Source organism: Hylobates moloch, unplaced genomic scaffold, assembly GCF_009828535.3.
Source record: "Hylobates moloch isolate HMO894 unplaced genomic scaffold, HMol_V3 SCAFFOLD_18, whole genome shotgun sequence".
NCBI classification, from domain to species: domain Eukaryota; kingdom Metazoa; phylum Chordata; class Mammalia; order Primates; family Hylobatidae; genus Hylobates; species Hylobates moloch.
Window position 1 is genome coordinate 65,917,748 of NW_026652293.1, and position 26,974 is coordinate 65,944,721.

Consider the following 26,974-nt stretch of genomic DNA (forward strand, 5'->3'; position numbering starts at 1 on the left):
AAAAAAATTAGCTGGGCGTGGTGGTGGGCGCCTGTAGTCCCAGCTACTCCGGAGGGTGAGGCAGGAGAATGGCGTGAACCCAGGAGGCGGAGTGAGCCGAGAAGTGGAGACTGAAAATGTGACTGAATTGCTACAATCTCATGATCAAACTTGAACAGATGAGGAGTGGAGTTGCTTCTTATGGAGAGGCAAAAAAAAAGTAGTTTCTTGAGATGGAATCTAGTCCCAGAGGAGATGCTATGAACATTTTGAAATGACAAAAAGGATTTTGAATATCACAAACTTGGTTGGTAAAATAGCAGCAGGGTTTGAGAAGGATCACTCCAATTTTGAAAGTAGTTCTATTGTTAAAATGGTATCAAACAGCTTCCCATGCTACAGAGAAGTCTTTTGTGAAAGGTAAAGTCAATCCATGTGACAAACTTCATAGTTGCCTTAAGAACTTGCCATAGCCACTCCAACTTTTAGCAACTACTGCCTTGATCAGTCAGCAGCTATCAAGATAGAGGCAAGACCTCTGCCAGCTAAAAGATTATGACTTGCTGAAGGATCAGATGATCATTAGCACATTTTACCTATAAAGTACTTAAAATTAAGGTATAAACATTCTTTAGACACAATGCTATTGCACACTTAATACACTACAGCATACTGGAAACATAACTTTTATATGCACTGGGAAATCAAAAAATTCATGTCACTTGCTTTATTGCAGTGATCTGGAACCATGCTTGCAATATCTCCAAAGTATGCCCGTACTTTAAATAGTTAGATTACTTATAATACCTAATATAATGTAAATGCTCTGTAAATAGTTGTTATGCTATATTTTATTTGTATTATTTGTATTGTATTTTTTTGGGTTTTTAAAAAACATTTTTGACCAGCTGTTGGTTGATTCTGTGGATGCAGAAGACCCACTGTAAAACTATTAACTCATTTAGTCTTCCTAAAAACCCTATAAAGTAGGTACTATTTATTATATTTCCATTTTATAGATGAGAAAACTGAGTCACAGAGAAATAAAGAAACTTGCTCAAGGTCACACAGCCAATAAATAGTTTGATCTGAGAGACAAAGAAAACTGAAAAGGCAATAAACTTCTCTTTATGTAACTCAGAATGTGACTGTATGTCCTATCCTCATAATATCTAAAATTGTCCCTCCTGTTATTGGAAGTACAGGATCCACGCGTTAGGAAATTCTGGCCTACTACAGGATAATCTAATATTTTAGAATTTTAATAATTAAACTCTTCTATCTTTTTAGCCTTATCACCTGCCACAGTAACCTGTCAACGTCCGGCACCCAGCCATTGCCAATGCCTCCTAAACCCAAACCTGTGGGTTTCCAGGGAGACTGGGGCATTTTCCATCTGAGTAGACAGTAAAAATAAGCAAGGGATTTACCATCACGGAACTTCTGGGACTATACTGACCACAGGTCACTCTGCGCTGCGACCTGTAACCTAGTAAGTTCTGAGATGCACGGTGGCTCAAACGCATTTAGCATGGTGACTTGCCACACGCACTGGCCCAGGTCTGGCACCGCGCTACAATTTCTTCTGTAGCCCGTTCTGAGATTCTCTGTCACTCTCCCAGAACGGCAACTCTCTCTTTCCCCGCCACACCCTAAAGCCCCACATCTTCTCAACCCTCTCCCACCGCTTCTTGGAGGGGCGTCCCCTCCCTCGGTCTTACCTTTGGCTTAATTTAAACTCTCCCGAAAATTTATAGCGGATGACGGCCGATCCCGCCTCCCAGACCAAGTGGGCGCGGCTCACCGTTGCTCCGGAGCACCTGAGGCGGGGGCGGGGTGGGACCAGCCAGGCGGGCCCAGGGGGCGGGACAGGCCCAAGGTAGTGGGGGACGGGCCCGGGCGCCAGGGGCGGGACGAGGCTCTGGGGACTGGCACAGAAAAGGGAAGTGAACCTGGCGAGGGCGGGGCGGGCTGGTGCAGTTGGTGGGGAAGGGTGGGGCGAATCCAGGAAGGCGGGCCCATAGGGCGGGCGAAGACTGGGCGCCCGGGACGGGTCAAGGAAGGCGGAGTGAACCTGGAGAGGGCGGGGCGGCTGGGGGAGGGGCGGGAAGGCCCCGGGGACAGGCCTAGGGGGCGGGCCCGGGGGGGGGGGGGGTGGGCGGTGGTGCGGAATGGAGCCGGAGGGGGCGGGGCGGCCCTGGCGCGTCTAGGGTAGGGTGGGGCGTCCCAGGCTCCGGCTAAGGAGCGCGCGGCGGGCGGGCCGTAGGGCCAGGGCTCGACCATGGTGGGACATAGCCCGCGGCTGCGTGGACCGCTGCGGCAGCAGAGGCGGCTGGGCAGGAACGCAGGCCGAGGCTGGGCCCTTTGGGTAGCTAGCCCGTGATCTCTGCCGTCAGCGATCGCGATTCCTCCCCCCTCGCCTTCCCCCGGCGCCGACGGCCACCCCGCCGGACGATGAGCGCCCGCGGCCGCCCGGGAAGCTGAGCCCAGCCTCCCGCTCCGGCTTCCCTGCACAGCTGCCCCCATGGCTTTGCCGGGCGCCGCGGGCGCGGCCGACACTCCGGTGTCCTCGGCCCGGGGAGCCCCCGGCGGCTCAGCGTCCTCGTCGTCCACCTCCTCGGGCGGCTCGGCCTCGGCGGGCGCGGGGCTGTGGGCCGCGCTCTATGACTACGAGGCTCGCGGCGAGGACGAGCTGAGCCTGCGGCGCGGCCAGCTGGTGGAGGTGCTGTCGCAGGACGCCGCCGTGTCGGGCGACGAGGGCTGGTGGGCAGGCCAGGTGCAGCGGCGCCTCGGCATCTTCCCCGCCAACTACGTGGCTCCCTGCCGCCCGGCCGCCAGCCCCGCGCAGCCGCCCGCGCCGCCGCCCCCGCGGCCCAGCTCCCCGGTACACGTCGCCTTCGAGCGGCTGGAGCTGAAGGAGCTCATCGGCGCGGGGGGCTTCGGGCAGGTGTACCGCGCCACCTGGCAGGGCCAGGAGGTGGCCGTGAAGGCGGCGCGCCAGGACCCGGAGCAAGACGCGGCGGCGGCGGCCGAGAGCGTGCGGCGCGAGGCTCGGCTCTTCGCCATGCTGCGGCACCCCAACATCATCGAGCTGCGCGGCGTGTGCCTGCAGCAGCCGCACCTCTGCCTGGTTCTGGAGTTCGCCCGCGGCGGAGCGCTCAACCGTGCGCTGGCCGCTGCCAACGCGGCCCCGGACCCGCGCGCGCCGGGCCCCTGCCGCGCGCGCCGCATCCCTCCGCACGTGCTGGTCAACTGGGCCGTGCAGATAGCGCGGGGCATGCTCTACCTGCATGAGGAGGCCTTCGTGCCCATCCTGCACCGGGACCTCAAGTCCAGCAACAGTAAGTGGGGCCAGAGGGAGGTGGGGGAAGACTACCTCCGTGCCATCCCAGGCGGGCTCCACAGGACATAGTACCAGATGGAAAGAGGCGGGAGTCAGCCTTAGGGCGCCAGCAGCAACTCATGCCCAGGCCTTCAGGCCTTCAGGCCTCGGAAGTCCAGCTAGTCCTTGGTTACTTGATTTGGGGCTGATGACACGCTTAACCTTGACTTACCTTTGCGTGCTTTTTAAAAAAGCTCGGACCAGACTTGCTTGTAGAGGAAACATTTGTAAAATATCTGGATCTCCTAGAAACCTCAGGGGGCAGTCTGGCCTTTCAATACCAGAGGTGATTCATCTGGGTAGGACTTTGCAAACGGAGGCCTTCTGCAGATTATATGGAACCCATGACCGTCCTCACCCAGTGGCCTTCATCAAAGTCCCGGAAAGCACTCGGGGACGTCAACTTTACAAGTGCTGTATTGAGGTTGCTGTTTGCCTATTCAAAATATGACTTTATGTCTCTTACCTTTTCCAAAGACTTTTTTCATTCAAATATCTCTCTATGGGCCAGGCGCGGTGGCTCGTACCTGTAATCCCAGCACTTTGGGAGGCCGAGGCGGGCGGATCACCTGAGGTTAGGAGTTTGAGACCAGCCTGGCCAACATGGCGAAACCCTGTCTCTACTAAAAATACAAAAATTAGCCCGGCGTAGTGGCAGGCGCCTGTAATCCCAGCTACTCAGGAGGCTGAGGCATGAGAATCACTTGAACCCGGGAGGCGGAAGTTGCAGTGAGCCAAGATCGCGCCACTGCACTCCAGCCTAGGAGATAGAGTGAGACTCTGTCTCAGAAAAAAAAAAAAAAGTGTCTCTACGTGAAATATGATTTTATTATTGGTTCAATGGCTTCTTTTCTCCAGACAAGAGGCACTGGTGTGCACCGTAATGCACTTTTGGGTTAATAACAAGTGCATCGTCCTTGCACAGGTACTTGAAACCTCGAAGAACTGGCCAGTGTCATTGACTTTGTTTATAAATCAGGGTGGATTTTCCAGATGTCAATAAAGAACTGACAAATGACTTAAATGCAAATCCTATGAAATTTTGCTGTATAAAAGAGCCTATAGAATTGCTGTTTGATGTTGGTTCTTTAATATTGAAGATCGCTTCATATTCTTAGAATGAATTGAAATCCAAGGGAAGGTTAAAGGATGCAGCCAGAACTGGCATTGGCCTACAACAGCTGGAGGTCTTTCAATCCTGTGAAACCTGCTAGGACAGGAGCTAGCTCAAGTGAAAACATTGTCCCTAAAGAGGAGTGACAAGAAGAAATTTACTTGAAAATTACTAATGTAGCATTTTCACTGGGAATTGTAAATAATTGGAATGTTGTAGCTAAGCATAAGCATTAGGTTTTATTTCATAATCCTCCTTCCCCCCAAGTCTCTCTATAATTTAGATTGCATCTGCTTAGGCGATGAGAGCAAAGTCTAACAAAATATGTTGTTGGTGGTAGTGGTGTATTCTTAGTACTTTGACAGACCACATGAAGGACTATATCATTGCTTGCTTTTGAACTGTGTTACAGTAAAAACAGAGTGCAATTTCCTAAAATATATTTTTCTTTCGATAACATATATATTTTTTTCAATAAAAGAAATGTCTGACCAGGTGCTGCCATAGAATGGATGACTTGTCCATGTGTTCCATAAGCCCCATTTCCAGTGGTGTCCTGAAAGCCTGTGTCTGTTAGGAGTTTTCTGCAGAACCAGGTATTTTAAAGACATCAGCAGCACCATTCATTCCTTCCCCTGCCTCTTGGCAGTTGCAGCAACTCTGTGACAACACAGAATCCAACATTCTGCAAATGTATCCACATCATCAACACAAGCAAACACTTGTGCTGATTGGTCTTTAGGGTTGTACTGGTCCTTAGGCTAAAAGGTTAAAGGGCCTATAGCTATTACTTTTACACTGTACTTAGTTTTGTTTGGTTGCAATACTTTTCAAAGTTCATACAACACAGGGTAGAGAATGTTTGCTAGTGTTTTTAAAGCATGTTTTAAAGGATGTTTATCCATTCCTATGGGTTAATCCATAGGATTTATGGATCAATCAACAATCCATAGCAATTATTGCAAATAGTAAATTTTTATAAAGTTTTATAAACTTTTATAAAATAGAAATGTTTAAAGAACTCCTAATATTATTAAATGGTAAAAAGAAATAACACGACCCTGGAATAATAACTATGGCCGAACAGTTTTTACTGACACCAGAAAAACTTGTATAGTGGAGTATAGACTACTGTGTATTCAGTAGATATTACATAATTTGATGGTGATTACATGCTGCTACTTAGTTTTTGAAAGACTTTTCAGTCTCAGAATAAATTGTCAAACTTCCCGAAGTATTTTAATTTCTGTAATTGTCAGGCAAGATTCCCTTTGCTTTAAATTGTTGCACTCTTATAAAAGACTTAATTAGCTAGTCACTAGCCTGGCCAAGTATTTGTTGCAATATGACCATTATCATAGTTATTTAATTACTATAAAGTGAAAAGTTTTACTGGGGTCTAGAATGTGCAAACCATGGTGCCTCACACATGGTCTTTATCCTGAATGTCTGATTTTATTTGTTCAATGAATAAATGCAGATTTGAAATTCTCTGCTGATATATGAAGCTATAATTTCTTGTTTAGACTTTTGAGTATAACAGATACTCTATTGCAGTATGTTTTGTTTGATTTTATTGGATATTTGCTAATGGTGGTAGTGAGTTAGTGATAACGTAAACAAGGTTTTAAAAATCAATATTGAATTTTATTTTCACTCAGAAGTGTACTTATGTACCAAAGAGCTAATAGAAGACTACTTGGAGCCAGTTCAGTGGAAATTACTGTTTTAAACAAATATTTAAATTTGTCTAGAGAATATGTTACTCTTGACAGATTTTCTTTTATCTTTTCTAGTAGATCTTCTTAAGTTTTATCATATCTTGTGAGGGAATGTCTATGTCTAGATAATAGCTGATATGTTGTGAATGATATAAACAACTTTGTCCCTTTTCTAACAGGTAGCAACAGGTTGAAAGTTGTGCCAAGTTAGCAAGCTTTAAGCAACATGTATGTTTTAAATAAATACTAGGCCCTGTAACTCCCTCCTGGATGCAAAATAAGTAGAAAATACTTTATATAAATCTACCTATAGGCACCCCCCAGAGAACAATACAAGGCAACTTTGAGTTACTGTGAAAATCGCCAGTGTTATACGCATTCACAGAAGAGAGAAACATTGTGGAGAGCTGGAACTCATTTAACGCTTTCGGAATGCCCACCCTCTGCCAGTCACTTCTGGGCCTCAGGGACACTGGCAAGCCAGACATCAATGGCAACAAATCTGCCATCATAGAGCTTAGTCTAACACTTAGACTTAGTCTAACTTCGTCTAACACTTAGACTTAGAGCTTAGTCTAACACTTAGTCACGGAATCACAAATAAATTAGTAAGTGCCATCAAGAAAATTAAGCATGGTAAGTGGTGGAGAGTGGTAGATGGAGGATGGGGGTGCTGTTTCACACAGGGAAGGCACTCCGAGGAAGGGCCACAAATTCATCAAGCAAAGAGCCAGGCAAAGGAAAGAGGAAGCAAAAAATGAGCCTTCCGTATTGGAGGCGTGAGGAGAGGCATGCAGGGGGTGGGCCTGGCAGGCCTCCCTCTGCTGTGCACATGGAGGTTTCACTTTGACTGATGGCACTGGCTTCTGTGAAGAAGGGACTGCAGTGGGCTCAAGTGATGGCTTTCAAGGTTGTCTATATGAGAGGAGGCACCGACTCTGCCCAGAGTGGTAGCAGTGGAAGTATTTTGCAGGGAGGTTACCAGGGGGCAGTGAAGATGAAATACTGCAATATAAGAATTACTAAGGATGGTTTGAAATATTAGAATTTCGTTTAAGAGTTTTATTTATCAAATTGTGGAAGTGCAGGATTGAAATAAGATTATGTGGCATCATTTATGGTTTCCTTTTTCTTTTTGTAATATTGCTTATTGTGTTCTATTTTTTTTTTCTTGAGAGGAAATAAACTTTCCATGGGGGACTGAGCCACAAATTTTGGTAGCTACTTTTATACTTTTTATGTCAATGATTAAGCGTTTATTATCCCAATTTTTTTTAGTCTTTTGGGAATAATTATTATCTATCTACAGTATTATTTACAACTGCAACTACATCTACAACAGTTGTATTTATTATGAAATGCCATTTGGAGCTCTCACTATGACAAACTGCAAAAGGAATATAAATTTTGTTTTAGCTTTTTTCATTAGTACTGTGTAAATAAAAGAACTATCTGAGAAAATTATGGAAAATGTAATCTCCAAATAAGATTTTTAAATAGCTCATCAGAGTGATTTGGGGAAGCTACTAATTTCACTATTATCAGTTATAAGACATAAGTCCCCTTCTCTCTTCTGTTCTTATATTCAGGACACGTAGCTTCATGCTATAGCTGCTTCCTGTTCCAGGAGACACAGAGAAGTCAGTCCAGATGTCCCAATGGTAACTGAGATCTACATCTGCTTTTGAAACAAAGTTAGTGAAAGGTTAGACTTTTAGAAGAATAGCAATCACAAAAGAGTCACCACATCTTCCCCCATCATTTTCACGCATGCGTATTAAAAAGTAAGTAGCTGGCCAGGTGTAGTGGCTCCTACCTATCTGTCATCCTGGCACTTTGGGAGGCCAAGATGGGAGGATCGCTTGAGCCCAGGAGTTTGAGACCAACTTGGGGAACATGGTGAGACCCTGGACTACAAATATTAAAATTAAAAAAAGAATAGGCAATGTCTTATTTTTTCTAGTTGTGAGCGGTATAGCTAGTTAGTTCTGAATTATGCAAAGTATCTGTATTTGATCAGTTTTGTAATCATTATCAAGTATATCAAAGCAGGGTAAAGGAGACAGAGGAAAGTATTTATCTGCTCTACCCATTTAAGCAGGTCATTTGTAAGCCCTGCTTTCTCACACTGGCATTTAGGTGCTAAACCTACCAGAATAGTGCAGCTAAGGGAAAGAGCATTGGCTTTTTTTTTTTTTTTTTTTTTTGAGACGGAGTCTCGCTGTCCCCAGGCTGGAGTACAGTGGCACGATCTTGGCTCACTGCAAGCTCCGCCTCCCGGGTTCACGCCATTCTCCTGCCTCAGCCTCCTGAGTAGCTGGGACTACAGGTGCCCGCCACCACACCCAGCTAATTTTTTTTGTATTTTTAATAGAAACGGGGTTTCACGGTGTTAGCCAGGATGGTCTCGATCTCCTGACCTCGTGATCCACCCACCTCAGCCTCCCAAAGTACTGGGATTACAGGCATGAGCCACCGTGCTCGGCCTTTTTTTTTTTTTTTTTTTTGTAATACAAGGTCTTGCTGTGTAGCCCAGGCTGGTCTGAAACTCCTGGACTCAAGCCATCATCCTTCTTCCTCGGCCTTCCAAAGTGCTGGTATTACATGTAAGAGCCAGCGCCTCTGGCTCTATCTAGCATTGCCTTTAAAGTCAGTCAGATCTGGATTTGAATATCAGTGTCCTCATTTACTAGCTGTGTGACCTTGAGCAAGTTATATAACTTCATTGAGACTGATTGTCTTGATTTCTGATACTGTATTTGTTTCTTGGGAGATTTGTCAGAAGTCCTGTAGGGAAAATCTGTTTAATGTTTCTTAACCCATTAAAGGCAATTAGGTAAATACTGGCATAAAAACATATGGCTTTTTCAGGGAACAATGAGTAGTTAGGTGTAACTAGAATGAAAAGTGGAGAAAGGGGTTTTTTTTCGGGAAGGAAACAGGCATTTAGCATGGGTCAGGCAGTGAGTGCCATGGATGCCATGCTAAGATGTGTGGACTATTTAAGAGGCAAGGGAGAGCCATTGATGGTTTTTGAGGAGTAGTGTAGCATGATCTGCTTTGAGAAAACACATTTACAGAGAGAGAAACATAAGCTTGGGGTCATTGCTTTGTGACTGTACTATCATAGATTGTCAGAATGGCAATAATAAAAACTAAAATAATTTACTTAGACACTGGTTTGACCACATTGTTTATCATTTACAATCCAAGCCTAGTTTTTAGCATCACAATTTGTTTACTGAATTAATTTAGACCACATTTTCTCTCTGATTTCTTTCTTTTTTTTTTATTATACTTTAAGTTCTAGGGTACATGTGCACAATGTGCAGGTTTGTTACATTTCTAACTACCTCCAAAATTGGAAAATATTCTCTAGCTTTACTGTGTCAGGCTGATGATCTTAACTCCAAATGTTAATGACTGTCCCCAAACCCTCTGAGGCTCCCCAAACCGTCTGAGGTAATCCAGGGCTCCCGAAAAGTAGAAGCACCCCAATGAAGGAATTTTAACGGACAGAAAGTTTTGTGGGGGACCTGGGAGAGCTGTGATGGCTTTATTTTGGAGCCTGAAACTTAATTGTACAGTTGACCCCTAGGCAGTGTGAATTTAGTTTTTAAAATTCATCTTCTCCAAATATTGCTTCATGTTGAGTGCTTTTAACTAAATAATAGTATTAATAATTGCAAAAACCACAATTACTTGTACACCAACCTAATAGTAACAAGATAAGTTTTTAACATTTATTTAGGGCATATTAGATGCTGCGCACTACTCACAATTTATCCTCATTTATTTGTCACTACAACCTTTTGAGGTGGCACTCTAATTATCCCCAATTTACAGGTAAAAAAAAAACTGAACTCAATGATTAATTGACTTGATCAAAGTCATTCAGCCCATCAGAGGGGAGTGCTAAGAATTAAGTCTGGGACCTCTGATCCTGGAACTTGTGTTTTCTTGTCTCCGTATATTGCCTGGATTAACAGTTCTCAAATATTTGCTTTCAGGACTCCCAAAGAGCTTTGGTTTATAGCAATTGATATTCATCATATTAGAAATTTAAAATGATACATTTTAAAAATGTTTAATAATATGAATATAACAATAGACTCCATTACATCTTAACATAGCATTTGAAATGGGAAAACCCCCATATTTTCCAAAACAAATTTAATGAGGATGGTGGCATTTCTTTGCACTTGTGGAGTTCACTTTAATGCCAGACTTTGACAGAAGACAGATGGATGTTCATATCTGCTTCTGCCATCTTAGGGAACCCCAGGGATCCCTAGACTATACTTTGAGAGCCTCTAGGCTAAATGATTAGTTCTGTTGATCCAGAATGACACTCTTTAGCAGTAGTTCCCACACCTATTGTGGCTTCAGAATCTCCCTGAGAACTTTTTAAAAATAACATGTTCTGCCTCATTTTTGGATATTCTGCTTCAGTGAACCTTAGGAATAAGCAATGCATTTTTTCCCTAATATTTTATTTGGAAAATCTTGCAATATATAGAACTGAAATAGTTTTAAGTGAAAATTAAAATTTTACTTAAGGCTGGTTATGGTGGCTCACACCTGTAATTCCAGTACTTTGGGAGGCTGAGGTGGGTGGATCACTTGAGGTCAGGAGTTCAAGATCAGCCTGGCCAACATGGTGAAACCCTGTCTCTACTAAAAATACAGAAATCAGCTGGACGTGGTGGTAGGTGCCTGTAATCTCAGCTACTTGGGAGGCTGAGGCAGGAGAATTGCTTGAACCAAGGAGGTGGAGGTTGTAGTGAGCTGAAATCGTGCCACTGCACTCCAGCCTGGGTAACAGAGCCAGATGCTGTCAAATAAATAAATAAATAAATAAATAAATAAATAAATAAATAAATAAAAATCCCTTAAAATTATTCACTTACAAAAATTATTTCACTTATAATCCCACTGCCTAGATTCTACCATTAACATTTCACTAGTTTGCTTTAACATAGATTTAACCCATATGCATTCATTAATCTCTTACTTTATGATGAAACAATAATTTTTCTTTGAAGATTCCAGATGATTCAGCAAATATAGATATAGAGCAAAGTTTGAAAGCTATGGTTCTGAGGACCAGGTTTATGGATTCCTTCTTATATGTTATCTGGGTTGATACAGAAATTCTTCCATGGCTACAGACTATATCCAAATCAAGTAACTGTCTGCTGATAAATGTATGGTAAGTCATAGCAGGAGCCAGGTGACAGTATGCCTGATGTATTCTGTCGTATGACTCTGGGAAAAGGAACATCTCAGAGCATTTGTTCCTTTCACATTGGAGGACAAATGGTGTTATTTGTGGTAGTAGGTTTGAGCTCTGTCTGACTCCACTAGCTTTCTGAATAGGGTGAAGTGAGGATTAAGTGACATAGTGTATGTCTGGGGTCGGCAAGTTTCTCCTGTATAGGGGCAGATAGTAAATCTTTTTGGTTTTGCAGCCCATATGGTCTCTGTTTGCAACTATGTAATTCTGCTGTTGTAGCCAAAAAATCCTTGACAATATGTAAACAAATGAATGTGGCAGTGTTCCAATAAAACTTTATTTACAAAAGAGGCATTGTGCTGGATTTAGTCTGTGGGCTCTAGTTTGCCAATTCCTCATATATGTCAAAGAATTTAGTAAACTGTAAGACAAAATTTAAATGCAAGCTGTTGACTATATTCATTTTAATATTTTACTTAGAAACACTTCAGAGTGTTTCACATTTAAAATATTTGTGCTTTAAATATTTCCTAATGTTGTGTGTGTGTGAACTCATTGATACCTAAACATTTTCTACAACTCTTTACAGCCTAATAACATTATTATTTTTATTCTTTCTGCAAAATCAGGTGTCACTTAATCAGGTATTTGTTCATCTTCATTGGAGGTGAGGGTCTTTTTAGTTTGGCTAACTTGGGTGATTCCAGGCAGCCTGCAGTATGAGGAAACAGTTCTGAGCCTTGTTCCCTGCAGGTGCGCTGAGATCTGTACACTTTGGCAGGCCTGCTTGTGACTTGGGTTGATAAGTTGGGCCAAGGTGGAGGCATAAAGTATTAAATTGCTCTTGTAACTGTTTCACTGCCACGGTTCATTACTAGTTTGTGCATTTTTTAAGCTATTGGAAAAAGAGCAAATCACATTCCATTTCGGGAAGTATCTTGATGGCATATAGGATGTTTGAATTATTACTTCTGAAGATTTGGCTTCACGTGATTTTAAGTGGTTTATTTTGTTTCAGATTTTCTGCAAATAATGCATCTGGTTGTATTAAATATGTTATGTTCTTACTAATATATTAATGTAGAATATTATGAAAGATTTCTGCCTCAGTATGCTTTATTATGTACCTTGACTATTAAAATACTAACATGATAGAAATTTAGAGCTAGATTTTACATGCAATGAAATGTAAGTGATTTTCTCATTAAAACTGAGTATACTACATGTCCATGAAAAGGCTTGTCCCATGAAAGATGGATTTTATTTCAGTAGATGAGCAATGTGAAGTTCTGTTTTAGCTTATCACATCTGTTTTTTCTTTACGGAAGCCTGTCTTCTTGTATTTGGGATGCTAGCTCTTTCGTTTATACAACAGTTACTTGTTGGTCATCTATTATGTGCGGAACTCTCCTAGGCGCTTGGTATTGCGTAGTGAACAAAGCAGACACAAATTCCTCCCTTAAGGATCTTGTATTCTAGTGAGTGAGACAGACATTAAGCAAAATAAATAATATGTAGTATCTTGGAGAGTGGTAAGTGCTTAGTATAAAAGCTAAAGTTGCAAAGGAGGATGGAAACGTTGAGGTGAGCAGTCAAAGATTGTGTGTCTAAGCAACGTCTTGCAGAAAAGATGGATTTTCAGCAGTATCTAAGCAGGTGAGGAAGTGGGTCATCTGGGAAAGAACATGCTTGTTACAGGGAACAGAAATTGCGAGATTTCTAAAACAAGAGGCCAGTGTGCTGGGAGAAAAGTGAAGGTGGGCAGAACAGCAGGACATGAGGGAGAAGCAGGGATCCTTCAGACCATGCAGTCTTGGGGGCCCTACAGGGTCTTTGACTTTTACTACGACACATGAGGGTTTTGAACAGAGGAGAGCTGTGGTCTGATTTACATATTAACAGGAGTATACTGGCAGCAGTTTTGAAATTTGATGAAGGGGAACCAGGTTGGAAATATGAATGTGAGAGTCATCAGCATGAGAAGGTATGTAAAGCCCTGAGATTGGCTGAGATTATCTAGGGAGTGAGTGTAAATAAGAAAAAACTAGACAGAGGTCCACGGACTGAGTCCTCGTAGTCTCCAGTCTTTAGAGGTCAGGGAGACAGGGAGGACCCAGGAATAGCTAGAAGTAAAGGGGAAAATCAGGAGTGTGGAGACCAGTGAAGAAAGTATTTCAGGGAAGAATGATCAGCCGTATCAAATGCCACTGATAGATCAATATTCAAATAACTGTTTTGCCACAATTATTTTTTTTTTTTTTTTTTTTTTTTTTTTGAGACGGAGTCTTTCTCTGTCCCCCAGGCTGGAGTGCGGTGGCGCGATCTCGGCTCACCGCAACCTCCACCTCCTGGATTCACGCCATTCTGCCTCAGCCTCCCGAGTAGCTGGGACCACAGGCGCCCACCAACACGCCTGGCTAATTTTTTTGTATTTTTTAGTAGAGACGGGGTTTCACCGTGTTAGCCAGGATGGTCTCGATCTCCTGACCTCGTGATCCACCCGCCTCGGCCTCCCAAAGTGCTGGGATTACAGGCTTGAGCCACCGCGCCCGGCCAATTATTTTTAAAACAATCATTTCTTCTCCTTCTTCCTCTTCTTCTTCTTCCTCTCCTCCTCCTCCTCCTCCTCCTCCTCCTCCTCCTCCTCCTTCTTCTTCTTCTTCTTCTTCTTCCTCTTCCTCTTCTTCTTCTTCTTCCTCTCCCTCTTCTTCTTCCTCTTCTTCCTTTTCTCCCCCTTCTCCCCCTTCTCCTTCTCCTTCTTCTTCTTTCTTCTTCTGCTTTTTTTTTTTTTTTTTTTTTTGAGACAGATTCGTGCTCTGTTGTCCAGGCTGGAGTGCAGCAGTGCTATCACAGCCCAGGACAGCCTTAACCTCCTGGGCTCAAGTCATAATCCTACCTCAGCCTCCCAAATAGCTGGGACTATATAGGCGAGTACCATGACGCCCAGCCAATTTTTAAGTTCTTTTGTAGGGGTTAGTTCTCACTGTATTGCCCAGATTGGTCTTGAACTCCTGGGCTCAAGTGATCCTCCTGCCTTAGCCTCCCAAAGTGCTGGGATTACAGGCTTGAGGCACCGCATCTGGCCAAGAGTCTTCATTTCTTAATGTCCAGGATCCTAATACATTTTTAGGAGTATAGAGGTGAATCGATTTTCTGTAATTAGCAGCTGACTTAACATGAAAGAAAAAGCTTATAATAGTTCATCTTCTTCATATTCATTCTTCCTCTAAGAGTATTGATTATTAATTTCCTCATTCATTCAGCAAACACTTAAGCCTGTTAAAATGCCAGTTGCTGTGCAGTATTAAAAAAAGATTAACTAGGCACAAGTTCTATCCTCAAGCTGCTTACAATTTAATAAGATGAGATTGTAATAAGGAAGATAAGGCAGGATTTAAGTGTAATGGGCAAGGTACAGTCTAAGCGTATTAGAATGCAGAGAAGTAGCTGAGGTTAGGCAAAAGGCAATGGGGAGATGTTGCTTATAGACTCATCTAATATTGGAGCAGGAAGTGTTGAGATTCCAAAGGCCAGTGGGCTTGTAAGTGGCTTCACAGTTAATGCCATGGAGGCCTGGACTAAGAGCTCAGTGCTGGTGCCCTGATTGAGTGGGAGGTCCAGTAGGAAGTGTGAGTTTTATAGAGGGCGGAAGAGGAAGGCATCCCATTCTGTAAGGAGGCACAGGGTAGTGGGGAGACAGAAAAAGGCAACGCTGTAGATTTTAGAAATGGCACACGGAATTGTTAGAATATAGGGTTCATTTGGGAGAGTACAAAAGAGAGCTGGAAAGATCATTTAGAATGAGATTGAGAAGGGACGGAGGCCAAAATGAAAGTGTGGGCTTTACTCCCTAGGATGGATAGTGAGTGGGGTATGTGTCCGGGGTGGGAGTCAGGGGAAGGGGGGAGGCAGATGGTGCTAGGGGTGAAGGGGAACTGTTGCTACTAGGGAATGGGTGGAAAAAAATATGAGAAACATTCTGTGCTATATGATAAATTTAGAAAGTTATCATTCATTCCATATAAATTGTGGATTGTCCTCAAAGTTGAAATTTATAAAGTTTCATGAAGTTTTTTGTTAATATATTCTTTCACATTATTGCTTTTCTCAACTTGTTTTCTTGCTTATGACTTTTTTTGGATAATACATTTCCAGTTAAAGATTAATCGAAACTCATTTGACTCATTAAATGGAATTTGGACACAGTGATCCCATCAATGTTGAGAACATGATGTACATAGTAATTGCTTTTTTAAAAAATATACATTATATACTATAATTCTGAAAATACCAATGTGAAATTTCAAAGGAGCTGAAAAAATTCTGTGCCTCATGGTTGAATAAGTAGGCTAAGTACAAGGTTGTAGAGGCCAATTGTTAAAGAATGGGGCTAACGAGGATCGAAAGTCTTTACTGAAGTCACAGGAAAGGGTGCTCAAACAGTTGTTGCTAGGATACTCACAAGAATTTACCATTTCTGTGGCCAAAAAGGTTAGTTTGCCTGGTTTGTACATTAAAATCAGTGGTGACCAGCTAGTGCACTGTGGTTCTTCCTGTGTAAATGACAGGAAGCGGAAGTTGGCTGCCAACCATGTGTCTTTAGGCTGAAACCTGGCAGTGTGCCCCATTATATTACCTGTTGTGAGATGGGCTATTTTTGGTTTCAGTCACATTGTCCAAAAGATATGGAATTCCAGGAATTCTGCTGAACACCTCTGAGATGGAATCCAAAACAATGGGCCTTTCATGGAACCCTAAAGGGTTGACATTTGGAGTGTGATTTGAACTTGTTTTCTGTGAGCCCACAGTGTGGAGGTGCCTGGCTCCTGTGGAAACTCTGGACCTGGGGAATGGGGACTGGTGTTCTGAAACTGTCAGAACCAAGTCTGCTAATATCATACGCTGCCATCCGTTTATTTGGGAATGAAGTTTGTTAGTGTTTGGTTTTTAGTTCTCACTTTTGACTCTGTTTTTATTATTTAGAGCAGCCTTTCTTTGACCTTTGCATAGCAAGGGCTGCCAGCCCTTACTTGGGGTCTGGGGTGTGAATAAGGAGGCAAGGAAGTGTTTTGAGGCCTATTTTCATCAGTCCTTTCTCACGTCTGCCTGTCTGGAGGTTTGTAAGAATGAGGAGACAATGTGTATAAAAGTACTTTGAGAAATAAAGTTTTATAGAACTGCAAGCCATTTTGATCATTAATTTGGGGTCTTGGTGATAGGAACAATTATTGTTTAAAGGTGAAATTAATGGTATTTCTAGAAGGAAAATATAATGCAGCTGATGAAAAAAAGCTAATTAATTCCCCTGTATTTTGTTGTTGTTGTTGTTTCAGCTTCCTGTGGTTTAAGTACGTAGGGTTTAAAGGATTGGGGATCTAAATCTCTTTTTCTGTAGGTATTTATTTTTCTTTATATTCATAGGGAATAAGGACTGAGAAATAAATATGCCTTTAGCTGATGTGGATGGAACATTCAGAAATTAATCTCACAGAATGAGATTTCTGGTTGCTTTGCCCTCTTCTTATAACCAATAGCTTCTGAGCAGCACAGAAAAGGGCTGGGGATGAACTCCAGCTCTGTTTCAGCCCTTTGATCTTGGATAACATTTCTAGGCTCTGAGCTGGAGATTATATTCCTGCCTGGTAGACTAGTGTCACAATCAAATGAAATATTAACAAATGAAACAACTCTGCATAGCGGAGGGTTGGTAAATGGTGGGCAATATTCTTATTATTTGAATTGGTGATAAGTATCATTAACAAAAGATATTCCATTGAACATTGTGATGTACAAGGAACTATGTTAGGCGATATGGAGGATTCACAGAATGCTATAAAATACATTTCCTGAGATTAAAGTAGCTTGTATGTAACTTTGGTAGAGAAGTCTTAGGTAAAAAGATAACTGACAAAATAATGTCATATGTGAGTAACAAATGATAGGGAAGATAAAATTGTTCACAATTTTGTGGAATGCTTAGGGGGTTTTTCTAAGGAAGCTGGTCCTTGAAAATTGGGACAGTATAGATGGATAGGAAGAGTGAAAGTTTATTTCAAATGGAAGTGGGTCTCTGATTTCCCTCCTCCCTGCCTCTCTCACCCTCCTTTTCTCCATCCCTCCCTATGTAGTATAGCATTAAGAGTAGGAATGGTAGCATGTTGGCCTTACTGTTTAGCCACTGTATAACCATGGGCATATAGCCATCCTAAATCAGATTCTTCGTATCTATAACAGAAATAAGAATAGAACAGATGGTTCTTGCTCTCTAAATTTCAGTTGCAAGATGACACGGGGAAAAAAGTTGTAACACAACAGTATTTATTCAGTATCTATTACTTACCTAATAAGCCCCTACTCAAATAACCCTCCACATTTAAACCTAGTGTTGGTTTCCTCCAATTGGGTTCCCTCCAATTGCATTAGCTCCTATGACTGCCTGATATTGTAAATGTTTGACAATACAATACAATCAAAATGCATATCTATTGTGAAATCTCAAGCCTTGAAAAAGAGGCAGGATTTCCTGAAGTTCATGAACTCGATTTTGAAGACTTGCTAAAAACACTTTCAAACCCACTGATAAAAGTGTGTGTGTGTGAAATTCAGTGCTTACCATGTCTCAGCCACTGTTCTGAGCACTTTACATGTATTCATTTACTCCTCCCTACAATCTTATGATGTAGGTACTATCGTAATTCACAAGACAGGCAAGGAAGCAGAAGCACATGGGATCTAAACCAGGCAGGCTGGCCCTAGACTGCATGCAGTTCCTCACCACTCTACACTGCCTCTATTTAGATCAGTTAATAATTGACCAATGGCAGGAAATCAAAAGGGAAGAGAATGGACACCTGAGTAGAGAGAGATTTCCAAAGGATAAATAAAGATTTTGTGAAAAATTAGTAAAAGCTGTCAACTAAATGAGTAGATAGTGGTTAGGACCATAGGCTCTGGAGTCAGACTGCTTGAGCTTCACTGCTCCTTAGCTCTGTGACCCTGGACAAATTACTGAACATCTCTGTTCCTCAGTGTCTTCATGTATAAAGTGGAGACAATAGTATCTACCTATAGCATTGTCGTATGGGTTATGTAATTAAAATACCTACAACCTCACCTGACAAGTAGAATATACTCAGAAGTGTTAGTTTTTACTAAAACTAACATTTGAAAAAAAATGACCCTCTTTATGATTATGTTCTGCAAACCAGATACCCTCTCCTCTTTCTATGGAAGGGATTAGCTAGAGGAGAGGGTGGCAGCCTCCAGCTGCATTAGAGCCTCGTGGACAACCCAGGGAACATTTCTGCATGGTTCTAGGCAGAGGCAGATCAGCCAAAGGGAGAGGAGCTGAAGGTGCTGGGAAGGGCCAGGTAGGAGGGCGCAGGTGAGGAGTGAATGAAATGCTCATGGATACGAAGAATCAATATAGTGAAAATGGCCATACTGCCCAAGGTAATTTATAGATTCAATGCCATCCCCATCAAGCTACCAAGGACTTTCTTCACAGAACTGGAAAAAACTACTTTAAAGTTCATATGGAACCAAAAAAGAGCCCACATTGCCAAGACAATCCTAAGCAAAAAGAACAAAACTGGAGGCATCACCCTACCTCTCTTCAAACTATACTACCAGCCTACAGTAACCAAAACGGCATGGTACTGGTACCAAAACAGAGAGATAGACCAATGGAACAGAACAGAGGCCTCAGAAATAACACCACACATCTACAACCATCTGATCTTTGACAAATCTAACAAAAACGAGAAATGAGGAAAGGATTCCCTATTTAATAAATGGTGCTGGGAAAACTGGCTAGCCATATGTAGAAAGCTGAAACTGGATCCCTTCCTTACACCTTATACAAAAATTAATTCAAGATGGATTAAATACTTAAATGTTAGACCTAAAACCATAAAAACCCTAGAAGAAAACCTAGGCAATACCATTCAGGACATAAGCATGGGCAAGGACTTCATGTCTAAAACACCAAAAGCAATGGCAACAAAAGCCAAAATTGACAAATGGGATCTAATTAAACTAAAGAGCTTCTGCACAGCAAAAGAAACTACCATCAGAGTGAAAAGGCAACCTACAGAATGGGAGAACATTTTTGCAGTCTACCCATCTGACAAAGGGCTAATATCCAGAATCTACAAAGAACTTAAACAAATTTACAAGAAAAAAACGAATAACCCCATCAAAAAGTGGGCAAAGTATATGAACAGACACTTCTCAAAAGAAGACATTTATGCAGCCAACAGACGCATGAAAAAATGCTCATCATCACTGGTCATCAGAGAGATGCAAATCAAAACCACAATGAGATACCATCTCACACCAGTTAGAAGGGCGACCATTAAAAAGTCAGGAAACAACAGATGCTGGAGAGGATGTGGAGAAATAGGAATGCTTTTACACTGTTGGTGGGAGTGTAAACTAGTTCAACCATTGTGGAAGACAGTGTGGCGATTCCTCAAGGATCTAGAACTAGAAATACCATTTGACCCAGCAATCCCATTTCTGGGTATATACCCAAAGGATTATAAATAATGCAATGATAAAGACACATGCACACATATGTTTATTGCAGTACTATTCACAATAGCAACAACTTGGAACCAACCCAAATGTCCATCAATGATAGACTGGATTAAGAAAGTGTGGTACATATACACCATGGAATACTATGCAGCCATAAAAAATGATGAGTTCATGTCTTTTGCAGGGACATGGATGAAGCTGGAAACCATCGTTCTGAGCAAACTATCGCAAGGACAGAAAACCAAACACTGCATATTCTCACTCATAGTGAATTGAACAATGAGAACATTTGGACACAGGGTGGAGAACATCACAAAGGGGGGCCTGTCATGGAGTGGGGGGCAGGGGGAGGGATAGCATTAGGAGAAATACCTAATGTAAATGATGAGTTAATGGGTGCAGCAAACCAACTTGGCACATGTATACCTATGTATCAAACCTGCACGTTGTGCTCATGTACCTTACAACTTAAAGTATTATAATAATAATAATAATAATAATAATAATAATAATAATAATAATAATAAAAGCACATTTGTTGTAGCTGTAGAGCTACACAAGAGCTCAGGGACAGATGCTGGCATCAGCTTCACTCCGGGGAGTTCACCTTGTGCATCCTCTACATTGGCAGGAGGCTGGCATTGGGAAAACCAGCAACTGGATGACTGCTGTGTTTACTTTTTGCTATATTTTGAGCTCTAGTAAAGCAATTATATCTCCTGCATTATCTTTATCAGTTAAAGAATCTATAAGCACTTTGCAAATTTAGTGTAAGATAATGTTTGATAATAATGAGCTATGGTAATATATCATCTAATTTCAATATTCTCCACTTCAGTAGAAAACATTCTGTACTTAGGTCAGAAAATAATATATTTTTTCATATCAGGTAAATTTTTACAGACTTCTGATCCTACTTGTGATATCTCAGGAAATGTTTCTTGCTCTTAGAAATCATTTACTTTCTCAGAAAGAGAACTACTCATAAAGAACATTAAGTTGTATCTTAAAATAACTTGTAACTTCAGCCACAAATAACCCACTAAAGACTATAATATCTGTGCTGTAAGTAAAATGGTAAAATGCAAGTTTATTCTTGTTTATTCTGTCAACTACAGTGAAGATTGTGTTTTACATACCATAGAAAAATTGTGACAGAAAAATTAAAAGAATATGCAAATATCTCACTTTTGATTTTTCTTTAGTTTTGCTACTTGAGAAGATAGAACATGATGACATCTGCAATAAAACTTTGAAGATTACAGATTTTGGGTTGGCGAGGGAATGGCACAGGACCACCAAAATGAGCGCAGCAGGCACCTATGCCTGGATGGCCCCCGAAGTGATCAAGTCTTCCTTGTTTTCTAAGGGAAGCGACATCTGGAGGTGAGCCTTTCCTTTTGCAAACATCAGCAGAAACTGCTTGCTGTGCTTTATTTCAGTAAGTCCCAAAGTATTCAGTAATTCTCAGCATAAATAGTCTAGGCCTTTTTGAATAAATTTTTATGGTTTTGATCAAAATAATTGTAATGACAACGGAACAGATAATTTGATGTTTGCATTGTCATATGACTCCATTTCAGAGAACTTTCTAGTTAAATCACAAGTTTAGTTAAAACTGGTTATAACTTGAATTAACACCAAATGCCAAAGATTTTGTAGGATGTGCCAGTAAATTAAAGTGAATTTTCCGTGATGCAATCTTGGCTTATTGTAGCCTTAACCTCCCAGGCTCAAGTGATCTTCCTTCCTCAGCTTCCTGAGTAGCTAGGACCACAGGTGTGCACTACCATGCCTGGCTAATTTGTGTGTGTGTGTAGAGAAGCGGGGGGTTTAGGAGGGAGGGTGTCCACTATGTTTCCCAGGCTGGTCTTGAACTTCTAGGCTCAAGTGATCCACCCACCTCGGCTTCCCAAAGTGCTGGGATTGCAGGTGTGAGCCACTGCACCTAGCCTGAATTGACATTTTTAACAAACTTTTGATTCCTTGTGACTCACAGACAATATTAGCATGGAAGGAGTTTAAGAAAAAAATTTAGACCCATCCTTCATTTTATAGATTGCATCATCTAAAGATTAAAGTCTCCTATTTGAAGACTGGGAGCTGCACTCAAATGGATTACCAGGTTATTTTGACTTTCCATTCAGCTTTGTCTCGTTAGAAGGATGCTAACAATTACAAAATAACAAAAATCACACTATTTAATAGTTATGATGCACCTAGAACTTACTTGCCATTGTTTAATGCTCATAAAATCCTGTTAATAAAGAAAATGTGGCGCATGTACACCATGGAATACTAGACAGCCATGAAAAGAGTGAAATCGTGTCCTTTGCAACATGGATGCTGCTGGAGGCCATTATCCTAAGTGAATTAATGCAGGAATAGAAAACCAAATATCACATGTTCTCACTTATAAGTGGGAGCTTAACATTGGGTACTCAGGGACATGATGGCAACAATAGACACTGGGGACTAATAGAAGGTGGAGGGAAGGAGTGGGGAAAGGGCTGAAAAAGTAACTCTTGGATACTATGCTCAGTACCTGGGTGACAGGATCATTTGTATCCCAAACCTCAACATCACACGACATACCCAGGTAATACACCTGCATGTGTACTCTGTGAATCTGAAATAAAAGTTGAGAAAAAATTTAAAAAAAGGATAGATGTAAAAAAACAAAATAAAATCCTGTGTTAATCATTAAAGTTCCATTTTTTCGGTTTTTAACAGCTTTGTTGAGATATGATTCACATACCATGAAACTGATGCATTTAAATTGTACAGTTTGATGGCTTTTTGTATATTAGTAAGTTGTGGGTCCATCATCCCAGTTGATTGTAGAACATTTTCTTTCATGCAGAAAGAAAACTTGTCACCCCTTACCCATCATCCCCAACTCCCCTTTCCCTCTCAGCCCTAGGCGACCACTCATCTATGTTCTGTGTCTTGAGATTTGTTTATTCTGAACATTTTATGTCAGTGGAATCTTAGAATATTCCTTTGTGACTGGCTTCTTTTCACTGAGCCTAATGATTTGAGGTTCCTCCGTGTCATAGCATGGATCAATACTTCCTTCATTTTTATGGCTTAATGATAGAGTATTACTGTACCACATGTTGTTTACCCATTTATCTGTGGATGGACATTTGGGTTGTTTCCAATTTTTGGCGATTGCAAATACAACTGATAACAGACATTCCTGAACACATTTTTGTGAGAACGTGTGTTTTCAGTTTCCTTGACTATATATCTAGGAGTAGTGAGATTGCTTGGCCATATGGTAATTCTGTGTTTAATCCTTTGAGGAAGCATTACACTGTTTTCCAAAGTGGCTGCCCCTTCTTTTTTTTTATTCTCACCAGTAGAGTGTCAGGGTTCCGATTTCTCTCCATCTTCCTTGTCACTTGTCATCTGACCTTTTGATTCAGGCCATCCTTGTAGGTGTAAAGTGGTATCTCATGGTTAAAATTACAATTTTAGGATTTTGTTATTATTTGGTTTTTTTGCTTTTTTTACATAAAAGAAAACTAGGAATGAGAGAGAAAAATACTTGCTAAGAGTCCAGTACTTGTAAGTGCCGGAATCTTTTAAGAACCCAGATCTGCCTGGCTCTCAAATTCATGCTCGACAAAAATTGTTTTTCCTTTTAAATCTTTGGATACACTAGAAGTTAGTCCCTCAAATTCACACATGAAGTCAGTGGCAGAGACCCCTGTCAGTAAAAGTTCCATAAAACTGCCTTCCATTTAAAGCTTATCTTCTGCATTTAAAATTATGGTTTAATTGTTCTACTTAAAGCTTCTAAGATATTTATCAGTTGGATCAGGGGTTCTATAGTGTCTTAGGGCCAGTTTGAAAAATACAAGTGCTTGAGCCTCACCCCTTGATGAATTAGACTCTCTACTGGTGAAGGCTGAGCATGTGTGTTTTTATAAACCGTTAAATATGTTTTCATTGAGTTAATGACTAATTTTAGTAATTTAGTAATTTAATTTAGTAATTTTCTAACCATATGAAAATATCAAATTATGTAAGTGACATTGGCTATCTTTTTAAGATATTATACTTCAAGACTCTGAAAACTATTAAAATACATCATAAATCAATCTTACATTCAAATTAATGTATCTTAAGGCTATGAGATCTTATTACAAACTATGCTTTTATTAGAAACTATGTAATTACCAGGTATACGAATGCTGTGTGGTCATGCTCTATAGCAACCTTGTCTATGGTAAACATTGGGGAGAATCAAGAAGTAAGCAGAAAAGAAAAAAAGGACAAGAAAGTTGCTAAAACCAACCAAAATATGGGCCTTTAAGCCCCACACACTCTCTAGAGAAGTCACCTCTCAAAATTGATTTATTTACAAAGTGCGATGATCTAATTTTCATTAAAAGCAGAAGATACCAGCCGGGCATGGTGGCTCATGCCTGTAATCCCAACACTTTGGGAGGCCGAGGTGGGCAGATCACGAGGTCGAGAGATGGAGACCATCCTGGTCAACATGGTGAAACCCCGTCTCTACTAAAAATACAAAAATTAGCTGGGTGTTGTGTTGCACGCCTGTAGTCCCAGCTACTTGGGAGGCTGAGGCCGGAGAATCACTTGAACCCTGGAGGCAGAGGTTGCAGGCAGCCGAGATCGTGCCACTGCACTCCAGCCTGATGACAGAGCAAGACTCTGTCTCAAAAAAAAAAAAAAAAGTGAAAGATACAGATGGTCCTCTGTATTTAATGTGTTTTTGTTTCCATTACCTACTTTTCACCTGAGGTTTTTTCCTGTTACTAGCTTGGCATCCCTCTCCCCTCTTCTAATTAGCTCAAGTCCCTGATATAAAAAGGCATAGTGTTTGCATATAGCCTGTGCACATCCTCCCGTGTACTTTAAAGCATCTCTAGATTACTTATTATTACCTAATACAATGTGAATGTGGTGTAAATGGCTGTCGTTCTGTATTGTTTCTAAAGTTGTACTGTTATTTCTTATTGTTGTTTTTTTCTGAATATTTTCCACACTTGGTTGCTTGAATCTGCGGATGTGGAGAGCTGACTGTATTATGAAAAAAACTGAGAAACTACCGATCCCTGGCACCGCTTAGTTGTAGGGTCAAACATTTCTGCATATCTCCGGAACCCATTCATATACAAAAGCACATTGTAGGATATCCGGATGGGCAAGAGGAGGGCAGGTCATCTCTTTGAATTATAGATACCATTGCTGTAAAGTCTCTTTTGATGCTATTTCCATAAAAAAAGTTTCATTCAAAAAGCATGGCTTTACCTATGCAGTGCTAGGGATTGGTGATTTTATATTTCTTGATTTTCTTCTCTTCTCCCTTCCTTCTAACAGTTACTGTGCTACAGAGTAATTGTCTTATGCACTTAGATATTGTTATCTAATTTTTACAGCTCTTATTCTGGTTTTGCAGGTTAAGTAGCCGAGGCACAGAGAAGTTAAGAAATTTGCTCAGAGTTGTAAAACTACTAAGAAGCAGATTTTAGGTCCAGGGCTAAGATCCATGACTCCCGACACCAGAGCCCTGAGTCATTACAATTTTGAGTTCTCAGGAGAGGGCTTCATTATACTATCTTCTACCTGGTTTAAGAGAAGAGAAAAATGTGTACTATACTTTAGAAGTAGTTCCATTGAAATAGTTACATTTTTTTCACATTGGTTTTTCATGGGATAAGCCCTCCTCTCTCTGGAAAAATGATCCATCCTAGATTATTCATTTCCTGAAACTTGCAAGAAGCAGAGTTATATTGCTATTTTTTAGTTTTGTTATTTGTTAATAGGAATTTCTTTGAATTTAGACAATTTTAGTTATTCTATGTAAGATTTTTTTTGTTTTTGTTGAATGATCTATGAGTTAAGTTTACTTATTTTTGAAATTATGAAGGTGTCTCCTATAATTAACTATAATGTAGATAATTTTTAAGAAAATTATCAAAAGGAAACACATAAGCTTTGGAAAATAATGATTTTAATTTTAGCTAACAGTTACAGCATTGTATAATTTACAAGTAGTACATTATATATATTGTATATTTCCTTTTTGAAATAAAACAATGTTTTGGGATTGTAGAGTGGATCTCACTATTATTTGATAGAAGAGTTCACTGCAGATCAGCTTTAAGGGCCTTGTGAGTGGAGAAATAGCTTGTGAGCAGTAATACCAGCACTTTTGGAGGCCGAGGCAGGTGGATCACAAGGTCAGGAGTTCGAGACCAGCATGGCCAATAAGGTGAAACCCCATCTCTACTAAAAATACAAAAATTAGTTGGGTGTGGTGGCGGGTGCCTGTAGTCCCAGCTACTACTTAGGAGGCTGAGGCAGGAGAATCACTTGAACCTGGGAGGTGGCGGAGGTTGCAGTGAGCCGAGATTGCGTCATTGCACTCCAGCCTGGGTGACAGAGCGAGACTCCATCTCAAAAAAAAAAAAAAAAAAAAAAAAAGGTTACGTATAACCAACATGTAAGAAATAATTCAGTGGCTTCTAAATTTCACATTTTAAAAAAAGTTAAAGCTAATGAGGTTTTAAAAGATTAGGAAAGGGAATAGAGCTTCACTAGTTATATTAGTAGAATTTAAAAGGAGACCAAATATGACTGTTCCTTTTAATTAATTTTTATTTTATGTATTTAGTTTTGAAACAGGGTCTTGCTCTGCTGCCCATGCTGGACTGCAGTGGTGCAATCACAGCGCTCACTGCAGCCTCATCCACATGGGCCCAAGTGATTTCCCACCTCAACCTTCTGAGTAGCTGGGACTATAAGCACCTGCCACTATGCCCAGCTAATTTTTGTATTTTTTTAGACACGAGTTTTACCATATTGCCCAGGCTGGTCTTGAACTCCTGGACTCAAGCATTCTGCCCACCTCACCTTCCCCAAATGCTAGAATTACAGGTGTCAACTGCCATGCCCAGCTATTTTTATTTTTTAATTGAAATAACTGTACATATTTATGGGGTACATGGTGATGTTCCAATACA

At 41.1% G+C, this 26,974-nt stretch overlaps 2 protein-coding genes across 2 annotated transcripts in view; one reads left to right on the forward strand and one right to left on the reverse strand.

The window, feature by feature from the left end:
• The window catches only part of PCNX2 (pecanex 2), a 351,803-nt gene extending 350,009 nt beyond the window's left edge, over positions 1-1,794 (reverse strand). The window contains exon 1 of the mRNA XM_058430821.1: positions 1,701-1,794. The gene's annotated coding sequence lies outside the window, so the exon portion shown is untranslated. The remainder of the gene's footprint in view (positions 1-1,700) is intronic.
• A 363-nt stretch (positions 1,795-2,157) lies between these two features.
• Positions 2,158-26,974, forward strand: part of MAP3K21 (mitogen-activated protein kinase kinase kinase 21) — a 57,952-nt gene continuing 33,135 nt past the window's right edge. The window contains exons 1-2 of the mRNA XM_032136694.2: positions 2,158-3,320; positions 21,179-21,359. Of these exons, the coding sequence (XP_031992585.1) occupies positions 2,504-3,320; positions 21,179-21,359 (998 nt within the window). The 5' untranslated portion in view covers positions 2,158-2,503. The remainder of the gene's footprint in view (positions 3,321-21,178; positions 21,360-26,974) is intronic.